Source organism: Haliotis cracherodii, unplaced genomic scaffold (assembly GCF_022045235.1).
Source record: "Haliotis cracherodii isolate W230 unplaced genomic scaffold, xgHalCrac1.p SCAF_14, whole genome shotgun sequence".
Taxonomy (NCBI): Eukaryota; Metazoa; Mollusca; class Gastropoda; order Lepetellida; family Haliotidae; genus Haliotis; species Haliotis cracherodii.
In genome coordinates this window covers 14,810,359-14,836,951 of record NW_027266269.1, presented here as the reverse complement: position 1 = coordinate 14,836,951, position 26,593 = coordinate 14,810,359, and the positions used below count along the sequence as shown (strand labels likewise).

Sequence of the window (26,593 nt, the reverse complement as noted above, 5' to 3'; positions counted from 1 at the left end):
ACCAGGGTAGACAGGTACAGGATGTAGACTGTCAGTGATGTTTGTTAGCATGTTAGACAGGTACAGGGTGTAGACTGACATTGATGTTTGTTACCAGGGTAGACAGGTACAAGATGTAGACTGTCAGTGATGTTTGTTACCAGGGTAGACAGGTACAGGGTGTAGACTGTCATTGATGTTTGTTAACAGGGTAGACAGGTACAGGGTGTAGACTGTCAGTGATGTATGTTATCAGGGTAGACAGGTACAGGATGTAGACTGTCATTGATGTTTGTTACCAGGGTAGACAGGTACAGGATGTAGACTGACATTGATGTTTGTTACCAGGGTAGACAGGTACAAGATGTAGACTGTCAGTGATGTTTGTTACCAGGGTAGACAGGTACAGGGTGTAGACTGACATTGATGTTTGTTACCAGGGTAGACAGGTACAGGGTGTAGACTGTCAGTGATGTATGTTATCAGGGTAGACAGGTACAGGATGTAGACTGTCATTGATGTTTGTTACCAGGGTAGACAGGTACAGGATGTAGACTGACATTCATGTTTGTTACCATGGTAGACAGGTACAAGATGTAGACTGTCAGTGATGTTTGTTACCAGGGTAGACAGATACAGGGTGTAGACTGTCAGTGATGTATGTTATCAGGGTAGACAGGTACAGGATGCAGACTGTCATTGATGTTTGTTACCAGGGTAGACAGGTACAGGATGTAGACTGACATTGATGTTTGTTACCATGGTAGACAGGTACAAGATGTAGACTGTCAGTGATGTTTGTTACCAGGGTAGACAGGTACAGGATGTAGACTGTCAGTGATGTTTGTTAGCGGGGTAGACAGGTACAGGGTGTAGACTGTCAGTGATGTATGTTATCAGGGTAGACAGGTACAGGATGTAGACTGACATTGATGTTTGTTACCAGGGTAGACAGGTACAAGATGTAGACTGTCAGTGATGTTTGTTACCAGGGTAGACAGGTACAGGGTGTAGACTGTCATTGATGTTTGTTAACAGGGTAGACAGATACAGGGAGTAGACTGTCAGTGATGTATGTTATCAGGGTAGACAGGTACAGGATGTAGACTGTCAGTGATGTATGTTACCAGGGTAGACAGGTACAGGGTGTAGACTGTCAGTGATGTTTGTTAGCGGGGTAGACAGGTACAGGGTGTAGACTGTCAGTGATGTTTGTTAGCGGGGTAGACAGGTACAGGATGTAGACTGTCAGTGATGTTTGTTAGCGGGATATACAGGTACAGGATGTAGACTGTCAGAGATGTTTCTTAGCTGGGTAGACAGGTACAGGATGTAGACTGTCATTGATGTTTGTTAGCGGGATATACAGGTACAGGATGTAGACTGTCAGAGATGTTTCTTAGCTGGGTAGACAGGTACAGGATGTAGACTGTCATTGATGTTTGTTAACAGGGTAGACAGGTACAGGGTATAGACTGTCAGTGATGTTTGTTAACAGGGTAGACAGGTACAGGGTATAGACTGTCAGTGATGTTTGTTACCAGGGTAGACAGGTACAGGATATAGACTGTCAGTGATGTTTGTTAGCGGGATATACAGGTACAGGATGTAGACTGTCAGTGATGTTTGTTACCAGGGTAGACAGGTACAGGATGTAGACTGTCAGTGATGTTTGTTAGCGGGATATACAGGTACAGGATGTAGACTGTCAGTGATGTTTGTTACCAGGGTAGACAGGTACAGGGTGTAGACTGACATTGATGTTTGTTACCAGGGTAGACAGGTACAGGATGTAGACTGTCAGTGATGTTTGTTACCAGGGTAGACAGGTACAGGATGTAGACTGTCAGTGATGTTTGTTACCAGGGTAGACAGGTACAGGATGTAGACTGTCAGTGATGTTTGTTAGCGGGATATACAGGTACAGGGTGTAGACTGTCAGTGATGTTTGTTAGCGGGATATACAGGTACAGGATGTAGACTGTCAGTGATGTTTGTTACCAGGGTAGAGAGGTACAGGGTGTAGACTGTCATTGATGTTTGTTAGCGGGATATACAGGTACAGGGTATAGACTGTCAGTGATGTTTGTTACCATGGTAGACAGGTACAGGATGTAGACTGTCAGTGATGTTTGTTACCAGGGTAGACAGGTACAGGATGTAGACTGTCAGTGATGTTTGTTAGCGGGATATACAGGTACAGGATGTAGACTGTCAGTGATGTTTGTTAGCGGGATATACAGGTACAGGGTGTAGACTGTCAGTGATGTTTGTTACCAGGGTAGACAGGTACAGGGTGTAGACTGTCAGTGATGTTTGTTAGCGGGATATACAGGTACAGGATGTAGACTGTCAGTGATGTTTGTTACCATGGTAGACAGGTACAGGGTTTAGACTGACATTGATGTTTGTTACCAGGGTAGACAGGTACAGGATGTAGACTGTCAGTGATGTTTGTTAGCGGGATATACAGGTACAGGATGTAGACTGTCAGTGATGTTTGTTACCAGGGTAGACAGGTACAGGATGTAGACTGTCAGTGATGTTTGTTACCAGGGTAGACAGGTACAGGATGTAGACTGTCAGTGATGTTTGTTACCAGGGTAGACAGGTACAGGATGTAGACTGTCAGTGATGTTTGTTACCAGGGTAGACAGGTACAGGATGTAGACTGTCAGTGATGTTTGTTACCATGGTAGACAGGTACAGGGTGTAGACTGACATTGATGTTTGTTACCAGGGTAGACAGGTACAAGATGTAGACTGACAGTGATGTTTGTTACCAGGGTAGACAGATACAGGATGTAGACTGACAGTGATGTTTGTTAGCGGGGTAGACAGGTACAAGATGTAGACTGACAGTGATGTTTGTTACCAGGGTAGACAGATACAGGATGTAGACTGACAGTGATGTTTGTTACCAGGGTAGACAGGTACAGGATGTAGACTGTCAGTGATGTTTGTTAGCCGGGTAGACAGGTACAGGATGTAGACTGTCAGTGATGTTTGTTAGCGGGATATACAGGTACAGGATGTAGACTGTCAGTGATGTTTGTTAGCGGGGTAGACAGGTACAGGATGTAGACTGTCAGTGATGTTTGTTACCAGGGTAGACAGGTACAGGATGTAGACTGTCAGTGATGTTTGTTACCAGGGTAGACAGGTACAGGATGTAGACTGTCAGTGATGTTTGTTAGCGGGGTAGACAGGTACAGGATGTAGACTGTCAGTGATGTTTGTTAGTGGGGTAGACAGGTACAGGATGTAGACTGTCAGTGATGTTTGTTAGCGGGATATACAGGTACAGGATGTAGACTGTCAGTGATGTTTGTTAGCGGGGTAGACAGGTACAGGGTATAGACTGTCAGTGATGTTTGTTAACAGGGTAGACAGGTACAGGGTATAGACTGTCAGTGATGTTTGTTACCAGGGTAGACAGGTACAGGGTATAGACTGTCAGTGATGTTTGTTAACGGGATATACAGGTACAGGATGTACACTGACAGTGATGTTTGTTACCAGGGTAGACAGGTACAGGGTGTAGACTGACATTGATGTTTGTTACCAGGGTAGACAGGTACAGGATGTAGACTGTCAGTGATGTTTGTTAGCGGGGTAGACAGGTACAGGGTGTAGACTGTCAGTGATGTTTGTTAGCGGGATATACAGGTACAGGATGTAGACTGTCAGTGATGTTTGTTACCAGGGTAGACAGGTACAGGGTGTAGACTGTCATTGATGTTTGTTACCAGGGTAGACAGGTACAGGATGTAGACAGTCATTGATGTTTGTTATCATGCTAGATAGGTACAGAGTGTAGACTGTCGGAGATATTTGTTACCAGGGTAGACAGGTACAGGGTGTAGACTGTCAGTGATATTTGTTACCATGGTAGAAAGGTACAGGGTGTAGACTGTCAGTGATGTTTGTTACCATGGTAGACAGGTACAGGGTGTAGACTGTGAAGGATATCTTGTTATATGTGGAATGATAGCCAAATGTGGGCCCACATTTTATATTAGTAGAAACTGGTATGCACACTGGTTTCTACACTTATGCCTTCATAAATGACATTGAATCTTATGGTCAATTCTTAATGGAAGCGACAATAACACTACTTTTCCAAAGTAATCCATGAATCTATTCTTTAAAGTTGTCTGATGTTTGAACCAAACAATTATGTCTGGACATGAGGCAACTTAGTTCTGTGACTGTTACGTGCTGATATCCATGGCATGAAACCATTGGTTCCAATAAGAACATACAAAAGGTTTGAGTGTTGAATGACTGTTTCTTTACTGGTCATTCTACATATCTGATGGTTGGACACAAGCAATGACGTAGTACACATTCAAGGGAGGTAATTCACGTACAAGTGACCATGGTTACCTTTCCAGGAAGTGGTTCAATAAAAGGAATAGCTCATGAATGTTGATGAGCTCATTGCATAGTTTTGCAACATTGGCAGAAGTGATTTCTGATGTACATTCTACACATCTGTACATTCCAATCTAATTTGAAATTAGACAAATAATATTGACAAAATTTGTTCTACAATTCTATCAAGTGTGTTTTGTGGGTCTGCCTTGAACTTTTGTTTAGCAAACAGTACCCCTTCTCAAACCCTTGACAATGCGGTTTGGGTGGGTGTAGACTGTAGTGTTGTTTGTTGCCAGGGAACACATGGCGTGTTGTGATATTTCACCAATGACGAGGACAGATACAGCGGGTGCAAGATGCCCATTCAACTGAGGCCAAGAAAACAAAATCCACATCAGAGACAAATCAATGTCCTCTATTTTATGCTGGCTATATTTGCATTGGCCAGTCTTTCAACTTATCTAAATTATGAGTTCTTACACAAAGGACTTGAACGCAAGGATCCTGTCTCATCCAAGTATATGGTAAGTGTTGTGCCAAACTATTTTACTGAGTTGTCATATGACAATGAGAAAATAATGTATTATTTTATAACTTTGTGTTTGGATTGCATAACTAGGATTTATTCACAGGTTCCTACTTGATTCACTACAGTAACTAAAGGAGAATATTGGATGACAAATTAAGACTATTTTTTTCAGCAAGCATTGGATGGAATAGAAATAAAGATCAAAAGAATAGAAGATGACATCATACGTAATCATGAGACGATAAAGGAAATTAAAGACACAGTGGGGAAGATTGCCAAAGGCGACCGTTCTGGTATTGACCGCCTGAAGGAGGTCCTGCAGCTGGACATCCCTGTGGAGGTGAAGAAGCCGGGCCGGCAGGAGGAGGAGCCCCGGGTGGACCCTGCTCCAGGGCTGGTCAACATGGACGTGCCGGCCCCGGGCCTCAAGAAGGAAGAGGAGGTGTACGAGGTGCAGACCCGGTCAGTCCAACTTGTGCCTCAGGACATGTGCACCTGGTCAGACAGACCTGCTGCTGCAGACTACCAGGTCAGTAGATGTAGGGTCTCTCAGGACATGTGCACCTGGTCAGACAGACCTGCTGCTGCAGACTACCAGGTCAGTAGATGTAGGGTCTCTCAGGACATGTGCACCTGGTCAGACAGACCTGCTGCTGCAGACTACCAGGTCAGTAGACGTAGGGTCTCTCAGGACATGTGCACCTGGTCAGACAGACCTGCTGCTGCAGACTACCAGGTCAGTAGATGTAGGGTCTCTCAGGACATGGGCACCTGGTCAGACAGACCTGCTGCTGCAGACTACCAGGTCAGTAGATGTAGGGTCTCTCAGGACATGTGCACCTGGTCAGACAGACCTGCTGCTGCAGACTACCAGGTCAGTAGATGTAGGGTCTCTCAGGACATGTGCACCTGGTCAGACAGACCTGCTGCTGCAGACTACCAGGTCAGTAGATGTAGGGTCTCTCAGGACATGTGCACCTGGTCAGATAGACCTGCTCCTGTTAGTAGATGCTACATAGCATGACACAATAAAAGATTTAGAGGCCTAAATAGCTTTTATATTCCCACATTATGACATGGACAACATCCATTGAAGACATACATGGTTGTGACAATAAATGCAGGTGAGGCAAAGTGTTAATTCATTAAGCATCAATTATTCTTTATTTGTTGACAACAATAATGTTACATAAATTTTCAATTTTACCTTATCCTGATTCATATTACTTGCTTATCTCATCTCATTCCAAAATGTTAGTGGAAACTCCTTTGCTGTGTTTCCAAGCACAGAGAAAAAATCTCACCCTAATGCACCCCTCAGCCGCGCAGCGGCACCAGAAGCAAGTGACCAAGCGTCACTCTCTCATTTTTGCGCCAACTTCGTTGTTGGGCTACAGTGTTTGCGTTGTGTTCCAAAATAACGGGGTCCCCTGTGACGCGGTAGCCGCGAAGCTATCTGGGGGGTGTTGGGGCATGCCCCTCCCCCGAAATTTTGTTAAATGTGGACCTGAAATGGTGAACTTTAGGCCATTCTGAGCATAAATAAGTGTGTGGTTAAAATCTTTAAGTCTCAGTTTTTATGTGTGTACACAAAACATCTTTGAAATCTTAACCACTTGACTCTTCCAATACCAGTCAACCAGGAGCTTTATCTGCTGTGACACCAGGTTCCCAGAGACTCTTGTGTGATAGATGAAGCCAACATTTATCAAGGAAAATATCTGCTTGTAAAACATTAGTCCTGCACCATGACTGTGGAATATATATATTTTGTGAAAACAACACCAATCTAGAAACGTATACAAAAGCAAGTCAAGCCAGCTCTAGCTAGAAAATCAGCATAGGGGAAATTATATATTTATTTTTAGAGTCGAGAAGGGTATTGTGTAATATAAGATTTCATAGACTAAATGTTAGTCTAGTAAAACATCTTTGCAACTACATGTTATACACCATTTGAAAGGTCTAATCCTACTGTTTATACATATTTATGTTTAGCACATTATTTAAATAAAGCATTTACAACTTAAGTAATTTGTAAATAAAAACAAATGGAAGCTAACACATTCAAACGTCCAGATTGAAGACCAAGGAAGGGTAAATTTGACGATTTTTGTCAAATATAAACAAACATAAAATCCACTTACCTATTTCTTTTTTATTTTCATTGTTTACCTGATTGGAAAAGTATTTTATAAATAATTGTAGATAGTATCTGTCATCACCAATTTCTCGATACCTGCGGCTGTCAGTAACATGAAGAAATACGTCCGTTTTCAAAGCTTCGTATTAGAAAGTTTATTTTTTCAACTACACTAACCTCGCCAAGTCTTTTCGTCTCTGTAAGTTTGTCAAGTGCTTTCTTGCCGATATCTGCTACGAGGGTGGTGATTGGTCAAACTAGAGTACATGACCTAAGGCTGTCAATCAAATTACAGCAATGGCACGTGTGTAATCAAAGATTTTGATGAAAGTTTTTTGTTATTCTGAACTCGAGATCTATATTAAAAACATGGAACTTCGTGGATGTACCGTTCTAGGTTAGAAGCTGTGACAAAGGTTTTTCAGGCATGTTGGAAACATCATATCCGAGCCGAGAAATGGATGCGACGAAAGCCGAGATGTCATTTGATTGACATGATACGCGATCGCACGAAAAGATTGAAATAATAACTTAGCTGTAATTTACTTATAGATATATTTTGGTTGATGTTATTTATTACTTTGTATACTAGATTTAAAGATTTGTTTTGCTCTTTGACATGTTCGATGTGGACTGTTGTCGAAGTGTGTGTCAGAGAATTTTATTTTCAATAACATCACAGGAAATAGTGAATCATTTAATCTTTCGATAAAAAATGATAAATTGAAATGGAATAAGTATTTCAGACATTGTGAAATGTGATTGATTTAATAAGTGAATGATATGACAGGTAGGTTAATAAAATTATATAGATCTACCCTTTATTTTGACGTGACTTCGACATGGCTGGTCTACCGGCCTACAGTGTTGAAAGAGTATAAGTTATGCGTGAAGTGAACTTTTTTCAAAATAAAAAATGCGTAAGGGGACGCGTGAAGGTTGGTTTTTTTGCGTCCTATTTTTTTTCAGTGCGTATTCTTGTATATGGGACTCCGTAAACGCAAACACTGGGCTAAATGTCTGTGCTATCATAATCCAAGCCATCCTATCAAAATTATTGCTTTTTAATAAAATTTGTTGCTTGGACTACCTTTCTTCTTCATACTATAACTTTTATTTTTCTACTTCAGCTTAAACTTTAATTTGATTTACAAATTTAGGTTAAAAGTTGAGATATCTGCCTCTTGCGTGTCTGTTCATAATGCGTCCCTCAACTATGCACTAGGGAGATTCATTGTAGTTTCTGCATGTCCCTGGGGGAAGAAGACTTTGCAGCCTACTTGAACATGTATGTAGAACAGAGGAAGAAGATGCCTCTACTGCCATCTAAATCTAGCTTACATGTCATAAAGAATATTAACACATCCTTCACCAAGGCTACTAGGACTCGGGTTTGCCAACTCCTCATATCAACTCTAAGATGTTTCCCTTACACTGCATGACACCGCTCTTATGGGCTCCAGAGTAACGACTTACTATTGGACTCAAAGGGTGAAACCTACAGAGTCGAGGACAAGAAGCTTTCACAAGTGGACACAACAATTAGATGAGCTTTCCTAGGATTGACCTCTCTCACCTTAAGAACCCTCAATCCGACAATGAGGGCATGCTACTGTCAACTATGGTAATCCAACAAAAGATTCAGGAATCCATTTCCGACCAAATCAGCTCTGACTTCAGCTGTTACATCATCAAGGGTTGGTCTCTAACTCTAACTGGTTGAACATCTACTCAAAGTCTCTCTTACGCCAACCTTGGGATTCCTCTACTATTTTCAACAGTCAGGTCTGTGGCGTCAATAAATAAATTGTACAGGATTCCAAGGACCAGATTGTCAACCATGTTCGAACACTCCATACAAAGGACCAATTTTAAAAGCCATTTCTCGGAATACGTAAGGCTAAGGACAAGAAATTCTCTGGCTACAGAGGACAAAAGACGGCATCTTTTCATAAGCCATAATAGAAATCCCGAGATTAGCCTGGCCATGGTGGCAGGTCCTGAGGAGGCCATCCCTAGCAATGAAGAGGTGCTCTTGGGCTGTTGGGTTATCTGGCACCAACCGTTCAAGTACAGCAGTCAAACATAGTGGAGAAATTGGGACATCTTAGATGACTCATTCATCACATACATTTTAAAGAAAGACTACAGTCTGTTGGTACCTACAGCACCCCCTCTTACCCTCACCTCTCCACAGGTAAAATACACAGAGGTACTGCTCCCTAAATTAACAGAGGCAATAGATTCTCCTTATCACCAAGGGAGCAGTAGAGGTTATGATGCAGGATGTCCCCGCTCCAGAGTTCTATTCTCAGATGTTTTTGGTACCCAGGAAAAATTCAACCAAAAAATTCAGAGGGATCTACAACATGAAGATACTCAACAAGTATTATTGACACAAGTCTGAAAAATTCAGGATGCAATCTACCTCAATTTTTGACAAGCCGACTATGACAGCAGTTGAACTTCACTCTGAAATTATTAATCCATGGTAAATGGCTCATCAATTATCAGAAATCTGATGTTCAACCAACTCATGGAAACTTTATAGTTTCTTGGGATCCTATTCCTAACACAACAGAATTTAATTCTAGTCCCTTCCCAGGTAGCATGCCATCATCGGCCCAGCATCGGCCCAACGTCGGCTACACCATCGGCCCAACGTCGGCAAACTGCATCGGGCCGATGAAGTTTTGCTCATCGGATCGACATCGGCCCAACGCCGGCAAACGTCATCGGCCCTGCACCGGCACAGCATTGGCCAAGCGTCGGCAAACATCGTCGGGCCGATGAAGTTTTGCTCATCAGATCGACATCGGCCCAACGCCGGCAAACATCATTGGCCCTGCATCGGCAATGCACCGGCCCAGCATTGGCCCAGCGTCGGCAAACAATGTCGGGCCGATGAAGTTTTGCTCATCGGATCGTCATCGGCCCAACGTCGTAAATAGTTATCTGGCCAGCCTTCGGCAACTGTTATGGAATCAGCATCGGATGGACGTCGGCCCAACGTCGACAATGATTATCAGTGCAGCATCTGCCATCTGCCATCTGCCATTGTCTTAAATAGGCTGATGTCATCAGAAGTCATAACTGACAACATCTCATCTTAATATTTCATGTAAATGATGCCACAATATTGAATTGATGAGTTAATAATATGTGTAAATAAGTAAATTGAATTATGTGTAATTATATACGCAAATAACATAACAACTCCCAATATTGTATGGTAGGTTCCTAATCTGTTTCTTATGTCAATTAAAAAAGATTTTATAACTGACATATCACCCTATTTATTTAGCCTAATAAACATCCCCAATAACCACATAACCCCCCTCCTCCAATCTTGCTGGAGAACAGTTTTAGGTGTGCAATCTCTCTTGTATGTCCATCAAAAGTAAGTCAGTATGAAATTTCATTTGGAAGATTACCATAGTAACTGTCAGCTATATGACGGCGGTCTGTAAATAATCGAGTCTGGACAAAACAATCCAGTGATTAACATCATGAGCATCAATCCATGCAATTGGGATCGATGACATGCATCAACCAAGTTAGAGAGCCTCACCTCCCGATCCCATTAGTCGCCTCATACGACAAGCATAGTTGCCTTTTACGGCAAACATGGGTTGCTGAAGATATCTTCTACCCCGGATCTCCTATATGAATCAAAATTGGAGTAAATTTCCCATACCTGATACATCTAAAGAAATTTAATTCACTCACCAATTCTCTCTCAGTTGCTTGATTTTGGAAAAGCTGCTAAGAGTTCATTCAGCTCATCCATGTTTGCCAATAGGCAATGGCTGAACATCTGATTTTCTTAAATAGAAATATAAGAATATTATATATCAAGTTTGTGTAGCAGCAGTGAGCACTTAGCTATTATGGTGATGATGTCAAGAGGTTGAGGGGAATATTGCTCAAAACATAAAAGTAACATTTAAATAAAGCTTTGGCCATACACAGATATCAGGTCCTTTCCTTAAGTCATACATCGTATCTCGTATATTTGCACTTGTACATACAGTCCTTATCTGGAGCCATGTAGCAGAAATAATTTCCCAGGGAAAGTAGTTTCACGTTAATAGCCATAGCCACATCCATTGAAAAGCAGTGAGAAAATCCCCATATTGACATAATATTGAACAGATCCTGTGAAGTCTGGTTACCACAAAACAGATTTCATTTATTATATGATGCCAAAATATATGTAGATTACATCATGGTAAACCAAAACTGCAAATAAACGTTTATCATTAAAAGATCAGATACAAAGGTATGTACATATTACAAACACTTGTATGCAAAAAGTAGCAGGAAAGTATTGGGAACAAGTAATTTTATGCAGTTTCATTGCTTGTAAACATAGGCAAAGGGATAATGATAACCTGAAATAATATATCTTTAGTTAGAATAAGTCAAATTTGAAACAAGGCTGTGGGTTTTTTTCTACAATGGATAATGTCCTGAAAAATCTGTACTGAAGTATCTTCATCAAAGTTTTACCATTAATTTGAATTTTGATTAAATAAATGACATTCTAAATTGTCTTGGGTTATATATTTAGCATCATACCTTTGAAATAGTACATTTAAAAATAAATTAATTCAGTATTTCATCCCAAATGTACATCATAACCCCCCGCAACCACACACACACCCTAAAAATCCATTCTGAAATAGCCATATCTCAAATCCTTAATCGATCGATACAGATACCATACATCGGTATAAGATTTCTGATCGATTATAGGCCTGGGTCTATGTAAGGTATCAAGCAGATCTTGATAAAATTGCCCACACCTGTAATACGCAGTGATCCGTTTACTAAAAGAGCTGTCCTTTCATTTCGCCCATTATCCAGAAAATGTTCAAAATTCGCAAGTAACTATGACATTAAAAAACATCAATTTTATTTTTTTTATTTCAACTTTTTGGTGACCGAAAACCAAACTCGGCAGTGTAGCTCTGTTCATCGATCAGTAGGAAACATTAGCTGGATCGCATGACATGCACACGCAATGCTGAAAGTTTCCGAAAGCCTCGTTATGAATTTCATGTTCACTGATTTTTGCGCTGACTGCAATCACAAAATTGACTTGTAAATTCGAGTTTGTAATCAATTTCCTAACCTCATCCATCCCCACACTTAACAAATACGCCTGTGACAATGACAAATAAAGCAATGTTCATTCAAAAATACTAATGTAAGTAATTGTTTGGCTATTCATTTGCTTGCCGCTGTAATACTCTCACCCCGAGATTGCGACTCGTTGGTTGAACATCGCTGAATCTACATGGAAATAAAACATATCTTGTTATGTTTTGTATTTGCCCTTGTCCCCGCGTTTTGCTAGAAATATGTATATGGTGTTTAAAAAATATAAATAGAGAATCTAGTGAGGATGCAGTGTCACGACATATTTCACGGATTTTGACACTGACGTAGAATTGACAGGAGTGTGTTTCTAGAACCTCCAAAACACATAGGCCTAGATTTCTCTACTCACGTTGACACTTATGAATGTACACTGTTTCTCGTTTCAATTGTAAGGTTTGAAAATGAAATAAACACCTCGTAAATACAGTAATGAAGTAAACACTTACCGCAAAATAGATTTTCCCTCAGCCCTCCACGCATCATCCTTTCGTCGTCTGCTTGAAAAGACGCGCGTGAGTAACACCGCCCTCTATAACAAGAGTAGCTTCCCTTGGAAACATGTTGTGAAAACGTTGGACCAACGTAACATAACCGCTCGCGATATTCCAAACTTTTGCCAATATCATGTTATTTGCTGAATGAATTGTAAGATGTGACGAATCCCGTCTGTATCGTCTCTGTCTGTTGTATATGTGCAGCCAAAATGGTCAGTGAATGTGCTTGATCTATATAATTTAAAAATTAAAAATAAAGTTAATAGTTTGAGTTCGAATAGAATTATTGTATTATTCGTAAATATACTTGATCTATTATTTGTCACATTGTAATCGACAAATGTGTTTTTTTCTTTTATGTTATCATAACAAGATCAAATCATATATCAGGTTCAATGTCAGTGCCAATCACCAGCATGGCCTGACAGCGGACCGCTGCAGTTTGCCGATGCCGATATTGCCGGCGGTTGCCGATGTAAAGCCAACGTCGGCCCGATGTAGGTGTGCTAGCTGGGTTGTAGGTCACTGGAAAAATCCAAAACTCTTTGCCAGCAGCTATGCACAATCTCTGTCAATCAATGGCAAGTTCTGTTTGGCCTTGTCACATTGGCCCAAGCACTCACGACGAGGGGCAGGCTACAACTTCTTCCTACCCAGAGGTTCCTAACCTCTTGCCTGGACCATCAAGATCTCAGACTTCCATGACCACCTCGTCTCTTGAAATACCTTCACTCGTGGACACGCAAGTCAAATGTCTGCAGAGGAACCTTTTTGAAGGAGATGGTTTCCACCTTCACCTGTATGTGGATGCGTCCCCACAGGGCTGGGGAGCACACCTTGATTCGGAGGCAGCTTCAGGGCTATGGTCAGCTGAAGAGAAGCTCCTCCATATAAATCAACAGGAGTTTGAGGCAGTGATCTGGGCTATATCCCATTGGGCCCCTAGACTGAAAACCCAGTTTCTGATGATCAGAACGGACAATTCGACAGAGGCCTTCTACATAAATCGGGGGCACGGGTGGCCCAGTCATCTAAGGTGCCGCGATTCGCTGTGCAGAGTTGCACAGAGACACGCCAGAAACCTATGATTGTTGGCTCGAATCCCGGTTCGGCCCGATTATGTTTCTAGGTTTGTCAGCACCATACCCGTGCTCGTGGGTTTCACCGAAGTGGTAAACGTCTGAGGCCTGCATCACTTTGGGCTTTCCTCCCACATTAAGCTGACACGTGATATAACTGGAATACTGTTAAAAGCGGCGTTAAACCCAACTCACTCACTCACTCTACATAAATCTCCCAGGGTCGACAAACTCAGTTACCCTATTGAGGTTAACATTTCAACTATTTCGTCTCACAGACAGCATAAATCTAGGCAAGACACATAACGGGACATGCCAGCCAATGCCCTAGATAGGCTATTTATAAACCATCTCCGATAGAATGGATGCTTCAACCAGAAACATTCCAGCTGGCGATAAAGCAAGGAGATTGCCTGTCAGTGGACCTGTTTGAGCTAGATTCAACAATGAAATAGGAACTTTAGTCACCTCAATTCCAGACCATCTAACTTTGGCGAGACCATCTTGTCAGAGAGCTGTGCTCCAGACACCAGGGTGTCTATAAATAAGAATAAAGTAATAATGAAAATGTGGGTTCACAGGTTTATTACTATCAGCTAATTGTCTCAATAGAGGACAATATAAAGAATCAAAACCCCAATTTACGACAATGATGAATTATGTTAGAACAAATACAAATTGTATGAGAGTAGCTAAAACAGTCAAGAACGTTGACTGAGACCAATTAACAACTAAGCAGCGGTAGAAATTGGCACTAGTCCTGTAGTCCTTGCCAAACTGCCCAATAGTTAAGGATTCATAAGGACTTGTAGAAATTTGCCATTTTTAAGGGTTTTGCTATATATTATCATTGTAAGGATCAGTGGACTAAAACTAAGAGTTGATTCTGCTAATGAGTGAAAATCAAAGTCACAAAAACATTTTCAATACATGAATAAAATAGCAAACATCTACGCAATAACATATATCAAATCAATACCTGATAAAATTGTGGGAATAAGCTGTTAGAGAGTAAAATTTACTGGTCACCAATTCTCAAACAATGGACGTAAAGACACTGGATCACCACAACCACCGGACTTTGCCGAATGGTGATAGCAGCCGGCAATAAGAGAGAGGAGCGGTGTGGTCACTAGACCGTGACTAGATTGGTTTTACGAGCTGGTGACACCTACAGAAGTTCAGACACACAGAGTGACTTCTACTGCTTTTGGTCGCACCTTATTGTCTGGCGAGAGGTGGAATATTTTTCTATGCGTGCTTACAAAATCCATAAAATCTCTTGATTTTCTCCTACCCTCACAAGTACGGAGGTGGTGCCCCACTACAGATTAATGTCCAAGAACATGAAGAAGTTCCCATGGAGCTAATTGAACAGATCACAATCTGACTCATGCATACGGTGAGATTCAAGCAATTAGATTGTATCAGGATCAGGAAAAATATGTGTTTTTTAGGGTAAAAATATCATCTATACTTCTCCTGAATCATATGCTATAGCACCCAGCCAGCCATCTCCACTTCCAGTATCTGTGTTTCAACTATGAGGGTAAGTGAAATGAGAGAGTGACAGGTTTACCAGTGCGTCGGCGCGTCTTAGGGTTGTGTTTGGGTGAGATCACAGAAGTCCCCACTACCTTATCGGAATGAGATGAGATAAACAATTAGTATGAGTCAGGAGTTATCTGCTTTTTAGAGGTCACTAATAAGGATTGTTACAACACCTTAATTGATGTCTTGAGTTACATGAAACTTCAAGTCATGGCTCCTGTCTGAACACCACTTCCCCACCTGACAGTTGTGTGCTTGTCAGTAGTCCTCACTGCTCCCTGAACACCACTTCCCCACCTGACAGTTGTGTGCTTGTCAGTAGTCCTCACTGCTGCCTGAACACCACTTCCCCACCTGACAGTTGTGTGCTTGTCAGTAGTCCTCACTGCTGCCTGAACACCACTTCCCCACCTGACAGTTGTGTGCTTGTCAGTAGTCCTCACTGCTGCCTGAACACCACTACCCCACCTCACAGTTGTGTGCTTGTCAGTAGTCCTCACTGCTGCCTGAACACCACTACCCCACCTGACAGTTGTGTGCTTGTCAGTAGTCCTCACTGCTGTCTGAACACCACTACCCCACCTCACAGTTGTGTGCTTGTGAGTAGTCCTCACTGCTGTCTGAACACCACTACCCCACCTGACAGTTGTGTGCTTGTCAATAGTCCTCACTGCTGTCTGAACACCACTTCCCCACCTGACAGTTGTGTGCTTGTCAGTAGTCCTCACTGCTGTCTGAACACCACTTCCCCACCTGACAGTTGTGAGCTTGTGAGTAGTCCTCACTGCTGTCTGAACACCACTTCCCCACCTGACAGTTGTGTGCTTGTCAGTAGTCCTCACTGCTGCCTGAACACCACTACCCCACCTGACAGTTGTGTGCTTGTCAGTAGTCCTCACTGCTGTCTGAACACCACTTTCCCACCTGACAGTTGTGTGCTTGTCAGTAGTCCTCACTGCTGTCTGAACACCACTTCCCCACCTCAGAGTTGTGTGCTTGTGAGTAGTCCTCACTGCTGTCTGAACACCACTACCCCACCTCACAGTTGTGTGCTTGAAAGTAGTCATGGCTCCTGTCTGAACACCACTTCCCCACCTCACAGTTGTGTGCTTGTGAGTAGTCCTCACTGCTGTCTGAACACCACTTCCCCACCTCACAGTTGTGTGCTTGTCAGTAGTCCTCACTGCTGTCTGAACACCACTTCCCCACCTCACAGTTGTTTGCTTGTCAGTAGTCCTCACTGCTGTCTGAACACCACTTCCCCACCTCACAGTTGTGTGCTTGTCAGTAGTCCTCACTGCTGTCTGAACACCACTACCCCACCTCACAGTTGTGTGCTTGTCAGTAGTCCTCACTGCTGCCTGAACACCACTTCCCCACCTCACAGTTGTGTGCTTGTCAGTAGTCCTCACTGCTGTCTGAACACCACTACCCCACCTGACAGTTGTGTGCTTGTCAGTAGTCCTCACTGCTGCCTGAACACCACTACCCCACCTCACAGTTGTGTGCTTGTCAGTAGTCCTCACTGCTGTCTGAACACCACTACCCCACCTCACAGTTGTGTGCTTGTCAGTAGTCCTCACTGCTGTCTGAACACCACTTCCCCACCTCACAGTTGTGTGCTTGTCAGTAGTCCTCACTGCTGTCTGAACACCACTTCCCCACCTGACAGTTGTGTGCTTGTCAGTAGTCCTCACTGCTGCCTGAACACCACTACCCCACCTGACAGTTGTGTGCTTGTCAGTAGTCCTCACTGCTGTCTGAACACCACTACCCCACCTCACAGTTGTGTGCTTGTCAGTAGTCCTCACTGCTGCCTGAACACATCTTCCCCACCTCACAGTTGTGTGCTTGTCAGTAGTCCTCACTGCTGCCTGAACACCACTACCCCACCTGACAGTTGTGTGCTTGTCAGTAGTCCGCACTGCTGCCTTAACACCACTACCCCACCTCACAGTTGTGTGCTTGTCAGTAGTCCTCACTGCTGCCTGAACACCACTTCCCCACCTCACAGTTGTGTGCTTGTCAGTAGTCCTCACTGCTGTCTGAACACCACTACCCCACCTCACAGTTGTGTGCTTGTGAGTAGTCCTCACTGCTGCCTGAACACCACTACCCCACCTCACAGTTGTGTGCTTGTCAGTAGTCATGGCTCCTGCCTGAACACCACTACCCCACCTCACAGTTGTGTGCTTGTCAGTAGTCATGGCTCCTGTCTGAACACCACTTCACCACCTCACAGTTGTGTGCTTGTCTGTAGTCATAGCTAGAAATCAAGAAATTAGTTGAGATTTAAGTTACAAGCAGTGGACAAATTGCCTTGTGGTTTGCAGATGCATGACATCTTTGAGCTCCTGCCATTTGATAATCCTGATGGTGGAGTGTGGAAGCAGGGCTGGGACATCAGTTATGATGCCAATCAGTGGTCACCTACCAACCAGCTGCAGGTGTTCGTCGTGCCCCACTCACACTGTGACCCAGGTACATTCTCCTAAGGTCTCTGTAAACTCTCCATATACTACTTAACTTAACTAACTGGTCTCTACACCAGGCTGCACATACCCCATACACCAACACACCCCAGTTCCCTCTCTCTACACTACACAGACCCCATACACCAACACACCCCAGTTCCCTCTCTATACACTACACAGACCCCATACACCAACACACCCCAGTTCCCTCTCTCTACACTACACATACCCCACACACCAACACACCCCAGTTCCCTCTCTCTACACTACACATACCCCATACACCAACACACTCTAGTTCCCTCTCTCTACACTACACATACCCCATACACCAACACACTCTAGTTCCCTCTCTCTACACTACACATACCCCATACACCAACACACTCCAGTTCCCTCTCTCTACACTACACATACCCCATACACCAACACACCCCAGTTCTCTCTCTGTACACTACACATAACCCATACACCAACACACTCTAGTTCCCTCTCTGTACACTAGTACACTACATGTACCCCATACACCAACATACTCCAGTTCTCTCTCTCTACACTACATGTACCCCATACACCAACACACCCCAGTTCCCTCTCTATACACTACACATACCCCATACACCAATGCACCCCAGTTCCCTCTCTCTACACTACATGTACCCCATACACCAACACACCCCAGTTCTCTCTCTGTACACTACACATACCCCATACACCAACACACCCCAGTTCCCTCTCTATACACTACACATACCCCATACACCAACACACCCCAGTTCTCTCTCTATACACTACACATACCCCATACACCAACACACCCCAGTTCTCTCTCTGTACACTACACATACCCCATACACCAACACACCCCAGTTCCCTCTCTCTACACTACATATACCCCATACACCAACACACCCCAGTTCCCTCTCTATACACTACACATACCCCATACACCAACACACCCCAGTTCTCTCTCTATACACTACACATACCCCATACACCAACACACCCCAGTTCTCTCTCTATACACTACACATACCCCATACACCAACACACTCTAGTTCCTTCTCTGTACACTACATGTACCCCATACACCAACATAACCCCAGTTCCCTCTCTATACACTACACATACCCCATACACCAACACACCCCAGTTCTCTCTCTGTACACTACACATACCCCATACACCAACACACCCCAGTTCCCTCTCTCTACACTACACAGACCCCATACACCAACACACCCCAGTTCCCTCTCTATACACTACACAGACCCCATACACCAACACACCCCAGTTCCCTCTCTCTACACTACACATACCCAACACACCAACACACCCCAGTTCCCTCTCTCTACACTACACATACCCCATACACCAACACACTCTAGTTCCCTTTCTCTACACTACACATACCCCATACACCAACACGCTCTAGTTCCCTCTCTCTACACTACACATACCCCATACACCAACACACTCCAGTTCCCTCTCTCTACACTACACATACCCCATACACCAACACACCCCAGTTCTCTCTCTGTACACTACACATACCCCATACACCAACACACTCTAGTTCCCTCTCTCTACACTACACATACCCCATACACCAACACACCCCAGTTCTCTCTCTGTACACTACACATACCCCATACACCAACACACCCCAGTTCCCTCTCTCTACACTACATGTACCCCATACACCAACACACCCCAGTTCCCTCTCTATACACTACATGTACCCCATACACCAACACACTCCAGTTCCCTCTCTGTACACTACATGTACCCCATACACCAACACACCCCAGTTCCCTCTCTATACACTACACATACCCCATACACCAACACACCCCAGTTCCCTCTCTCTACACTACATATACCCCATACACCAACACACCCCAGTTCCCTCTCTCTACACTACACATACCCCATACACCAACACACCCCAGTTCTCTCTCTCTACACTACACATACCCCATACACCAACACACCCCAGTTCTCTCTCTGTACACTACACATACCCCATACACCAACACACCCCAGTTCCCTCTCTCTACACTACACATACCCCAAACACCAACACACCCCAGTTCCCTCTCTCTACACTACACATACCCCACACACCAACACACTCTAGTTCCCTCTCTCTACACTACACATACCCCATACACCAACACACCCCAGTTCTCTCTCTGTACACTACACATACCCCATACACCAACACACCCCAGTTCCCTCTCTCTACACTACATGTACCCCATACACCAACACACCCCAGTTCCCTCTCTATACACTACATGTACCCCATACACCAACACACTCCAGTTCCCTCTCTGTACACTACATGTACCCCATACACCAACACACCCCAGTTCCCTCTCTATACACTACACATACCCCATACACCAACACACCCCAGTTCCCTCTCTCTACACTACATATACCCCATACACCAACACACCCCAGTTCCCTCTCTCTACACTACACATACCCCATACACCAACACACCCCAGTTCTCTCTCTCTACACTACACATACCCCATACACCAACACACCCCAGTTCTCTCTCTGTACACTACACATACCCCATACACCAACACACCCCAGTTCCCTCTCTCTACACTACACATACCCCAAACACCAACACACCCCAGTCCCCTCTCTCTACACTACACATACCCCACACACCAACACACTCCAGTTCTCTCTCTCTACACTACACATACCCCACACACCAACACACCCCAGTTCCCTCTCTCTACACTACACATACCCCACACACCAACACACCCCAGTTCTCTCTCTCTACACTACACATACCCCATACACCAACACACTCTAGTTCCCTCTCTGTACACTACATGTACCCCATACACCAACACACCCCAGTTCCCTCTCCCTACACTACACATACCCCATACACCAACACACTCTAGTTCCCTCTCTCTACACTACATGTACCCCATACACCAACACACCCCAGTTCCCTCTCTCTACACTACACATACCCCATACACCAACACATCCCAGTTCCCTCTCTATACACTACACATACCCCATACACCAACACACCCCAGTTCTCTCTCTATACACTACACATACCCCATACACCAACACACCCCAGTTCTCTCTCTATACACTACACATACCCCATACACCAACACACTCCAGTTCTTTCTCTATACACTACACATACCCCATACACCAACACACCCCAGTTCTCTCTCTATACACTACACATACCCCATACACCAACACACCCCAGTTCCCTCTCTATACACTACACATACCCCATACACCAACACACCCCAGTTCCCTCTCTGTACACTACATGTACCCCATACACCAACACACCCCAGTTCCCTCTCTCTACACTACACATACCCCACACACCAACACACCCCAGTTCTCTCTCTATACACTACACATACCCCACACACCAACACACCCCAGTTCCCTCTCTATACACTACATGTACCCCATACACCAACACACCCCATTTCTGTCTCTATACACTACACATACCCCACACACCAACACACTCTAGTTCCCTCTCTCTACACTACACATACCCCATACACCAACACACCCCAGTTCCCTCTCTATACACTACACATACCCCATACACCAACACACCCCAGTTCCCTCTCTGTACACTACATGTACCCCATACACCAACACACCCCAGTTCCCTCTCTGTACACTACATGTACCCCATACACCAACACACCCCAGTTCCCTCTCTATACACTACATGTACCCCATACACCAACACACTCCAGTTCCCTCTCTGTACACTACATGTACCCCATACACCAACACACCCCAGTTCCCTCTCTATACACTACACATACCCCATACACCAACACACTCTAGTTCCCTCTATGTACACTACACATACCCCATACACCAACACACCCCAGTTCCCTCTCTATACACTACACATACCCCATACACCAACACACTCTAGTTCCCTCTCTGTACACTACATGTACCCCATACACCAACACACCCCAGTTCCCTCTCTATACACTACACATACTCCATACACCAACACACCCCAGTTCCCTCTCTGTACACTACACATACCCCATACACCAACACACCCCAGTTCTCTCTCTATACACTACACATACCCCATACAACAACACACTCTAGTTCCTTCTCTGTACACTACATGTACCCCATACACCAACACACCCCAGTTCCCTCTCTCTACACTGCACATACCCCATACACCAACACACCCCAGTTCCCTCTCTATACACTACACATACCCCATACACCAACACACCCCAGTTCTCTCTCTATACACTACACATACCCCATACACCAACACACTCTAGTTCCCTCTCTGTACACTACATGTACCCCATACACCAACACACCCCAGTTCTCTCTCTATACACTACACATACCCCATACACCAACCCACTCTAGTTCCCTCTCTCTACACTACAGGTACCCCATACACCAACACACCCCAGTTCCCTCTCTCTACACTACACATACCCCATACACCAACACACCCCAGTTCTCTCTCTATACACTACACATACCCCATACACCAACACACCCCAGTTCTCTCTCTATACACTACACATACCCCATACACCAACACACTCCAGTTCCCTCTCTATACACTACACATACCCCATACACCAACACACCCCAGTTCCCTCTCTGTACACTACACATACCCCATACACCAACACACCCCAGTTTCCTCTCTATACACTACACATACCCCATACACCAACACACCCCAGTTCTCTCTCTATACACTACATGTACCCCATACACCAACACACCCCAGTTCTCTCTCTATACACTACACATACCCCATACACCAACACACCCCAGTTCTCTCTCTATACACTACACATACCCCACACACCAACACACTCTAGTTCCCTCTCTCTACACTACACATACCCCATACACCAACACACCCCAGTTCCCTCTCTCTATACTACACATACCCCATACACCAACACACCCCAGTTCCCTCTCTGTACACCACATGTACCCCATACACCAACACACCCCAGTTCCCTCTCTATACACTACATGTACCCCATACACCAACACACTCCAGTTCCCTCTCTGTACACTACACATACCCCATACACCAACACACCCCAGTTCCCTCTCTATACACTACACATACCCCATACACCAACACACTCTAGTTCCTTCTCTGTACACTACATGTACCCCATACACCAACACACCCCAGTTCCCTCTCTATAAACTACATGTACCCCATACACCAACACACTCCAGTTCCCTCTCTGTACACTACACATACCCCATACACCAACACACCCTAGTTCTCTCTCTGTACACTACACATACCCCATACACCAACACACCCCAGTTCCCTCTCTATACACTACACATACCCCATACACCAACACACCCCAGTTCTCTCTCTATACACTACACATACCCCATACACCAACACACTCTAGTTCCCTCTCTGTACACTACATGTACCCCATACACCAACACACCCCAGTTGCCTCTCTCTACACTACACATACCCCATACACCAACACACTCTAGTTCCCTCTCTCTACACTACAGGTACCCCATACACCAACACACCCCAGTTCCCTCTCTCTACACTACACATACCCCATACACCAACACACCCCAGTTCCCTCTCTATACACTACACATACCCCATACACCAACACACCCCAGTTCTCTCTCTATACACTACACATACCCCATACACCAACACACCCCAGTTCTCTCTCTATACACTACACATACCCCATACACCAACACACTCCAGTTCTTTGTCTATACACTACACATACCCCATACACCAACACACCCCAGTTCTCTCTCTATACACTACACATACCCCATACACCAACACACCCCAGTTCCCTCTCTATACACTACACATACCCCATACACCAACACACCCCAGTTCCCTCTCTGAACACTACATGTACCCCATACACCAACACACCCCAGTTCCCTCTCTCTACACTACACATACCCCACACACCAACACACCCCAGTTCTCTCTCTATACACTACACATACCCCGCACACCAACACACCCCAGTTCCCTCTCTATACACTACATGTACCCCATACACCAACACACCCCATTTCTGTCTCTCTACACTACACATACCCCACACACCAACACACTCTAGTTCCCTCTCTCTACACTACACATACCCCATACACCAACACACCCCAGTTCTCTCTCTATACACTACACATACCCCACACACCAACACACCCCAGTTCCCTCTCTATACACTACATGTACCCCATACACCAACACACCCCATTTCTGTCTCTATACACTACACATACCCCACACACCAACACACTCTAGTTCCCTCTCTCTACACTACACATACCCCATACACCAACACACCCCAGTTCTCTCTCTATACACTACACATACCCCACACACCAACACACCCCAGTTCCCTCTCTATACACTACATGTACCCCATACACCAACACACCCCATTTCTGTCTCTATACACTACACATACCCCACACACCAACACACTCTAGTTCCCTCTCTCTACACTACACATACCCCATACACCAACACACCCCAGTTCCCTCTCTCTACACTACACATACCCCATACACCAACACACCCCAGTTCCCTCTCTATACACTACACATACCCCATACACCAACACACCCCAGTTCCCTCTCTGTACACTACATGTACCCCATACACCAACACACTCCAGTTCCCTCTCTGTACACTACATGTACCCCACACACCAACACACCCCAGTTCCCTCTCTATACACTACATGTACCCCATACACCAACACACCCCATTTCTGTCTCTATACACTACACATACCCCACACACCAACACACTCTAGTTCCCTCTCTCTACACTACACATACCCCATACACCAACACACCCCAGTTCCCTCTCTATACACTACACATACCCCATACACCAACACACCCCAGTTCCCTCTCTATACACTACACATACCCCATACATTAACACACCCCAGTTCCCTCTATGTACACTACATGTACCCCATACACCAACACACCCCAGTTCCCTCTCTATACACTACATGTACCCCATACACCAACACACTCCAGTTCCCTCTATGTACACTACATGTACCCCATACACCAACACACCCCAGTTCCCTCTATGTACACTACATGTACCCCATACACCAACACACCCCAGTTCCCTCTCTATACACTACATGTACCCCATACACCAACACACCCCAGTTCCCTCTCTATACACTACACATACCCCATACCCCAACACACCCCAGTTCTCTCTCTGTACACTACACATACCCCATACACCAACACACCCCAGTTCTCTCTCTGTACACTACATATACCCCATACACCAACACACCCCAGTTCTCTCTCTGTACACTACACATACCCCATACACCAACACACTCTAGTTCTCTCTCTGTACACTACATGTACCCCATACACCAACACACCCCAGTTCTCTCTCTATACACTACACATACCCCATACACCAACACACTCTAGTTCCCTCTCTCTACACTACAGGTACCCCATACACCAACACACCCCAGTTCTCTCTCTATACACTACACATACCCCATACACCAACACACCCCAGTTCCCTCTCTGTACACTACATGTACCCCATACACCAACACACCCCAGTTCCCTCTCTATACACTACACATACCCCATACACCAACACACCCCAGTTCCCTCTCTCTACACTACATGTACCCCATACACCAACACACTCCAGTTCCCTCTCTATACACTACACATACCCCATACACCAACACACCCCAGTTCTCTCTCTATACACTACACATACCCCATACACCAACACCCCAGTTCTCTCTCTCTACACTACAGGTACCCCATACACCAACACACCCCAGTTCCCTCTCTCTACACTACAGGTACCCCATACACCAACACACCCCAGTTCCCTCTCTATACACTACACATACCCATACACCAACACACTCTAGTTCCCTCTCTCTATACTACAGGTACCCCAAACACCAACACACCCCAGTTCCCTCTCTATACACTACATGTACCCCATACACCAACACACCCCAGTTCCCTCTCTCTACACTACAGGTACCCCATACACCAACACACCCCAGTTCCCTCTCTCTACACTACACATTCCCCATACACCAACACACCCCAGTTCTCTCTCTATACACTACACATACCCCATACACCAACACACTCCAGTTCCCTCTCTATACACTACACATACCCCATACACCAACACACCCCAGTTCCCTCTCTATACACTACATGTACCCCATACACCAACACACCCCAGTTCCCTCTCTCTACACTACAGGTACCCCATACACCAACACACCCCAGTTCTCTCTCTATACACTACACATACCCCATACACCAACACACCCCAGTTCTCTCTCTATACACTACACATACCCCATACACCAACACACCCCAGTTCTCTCTCTATACACTACACATACCCCACACACCAACACACTCTAGTTCCCTCTCTCTACACTACACATACCCCATACACCAACACACCCCAGTTCCCTCTCTATACACTACACATACCCCATACACCAACACACCCCAGTTCCCTCTCTCTATACTACACATACCCCATACACCAACACACCCCAGTTCCCTCTCTGTACACTACATGTACCCCATACACCAACACACCCCAGTTCCCTCTCTATACACTACATGTACCCCATACACCAACACACTCCAGTTCCCTCTCTGTACACTACACATACCCCATACAC

General features: G+C 44.7%; 1 protein-coding gene across 4 annotated transcripts in view; it reads left to right on the top strand.

Annotated features, from left to right (window-relative positions):
- Positions 1 to 26,593, top strand: part of LOC139461023 (alpha-mannosidase 2x-like) — a 91,398-nt gene that overhangs the window by 14,472 nt on the left and 50,333 nt on the right. For 3 of the 4 annotated variants that reach the window (XM_071242504.1, XM_071242506.1, XM_071242505.1), the window contains exons 2-4: positions 4,656 to 4,883; positions 5,061 to 5,417; positions 17,655 to 17,802. In XM_071242504.1, coding sequence (XP_071098605.1) covers positions 4,716 to 4,883; positions 5,061 to 5,417; positions 17,655 to 17,802 — 673 coding nt within the window. In that variant the 5' untranslated portion in view covers positions 4,656 to 4,715. The remainder of the gene's footprint in view (positions 1 to 4,655; positions 4,884 to 5,060; positions 5,418 to 17,654; positions 17,803 to 26,593) is intronic. The other variant, XM_071242507.1, reaches the window with a different exon arrangement.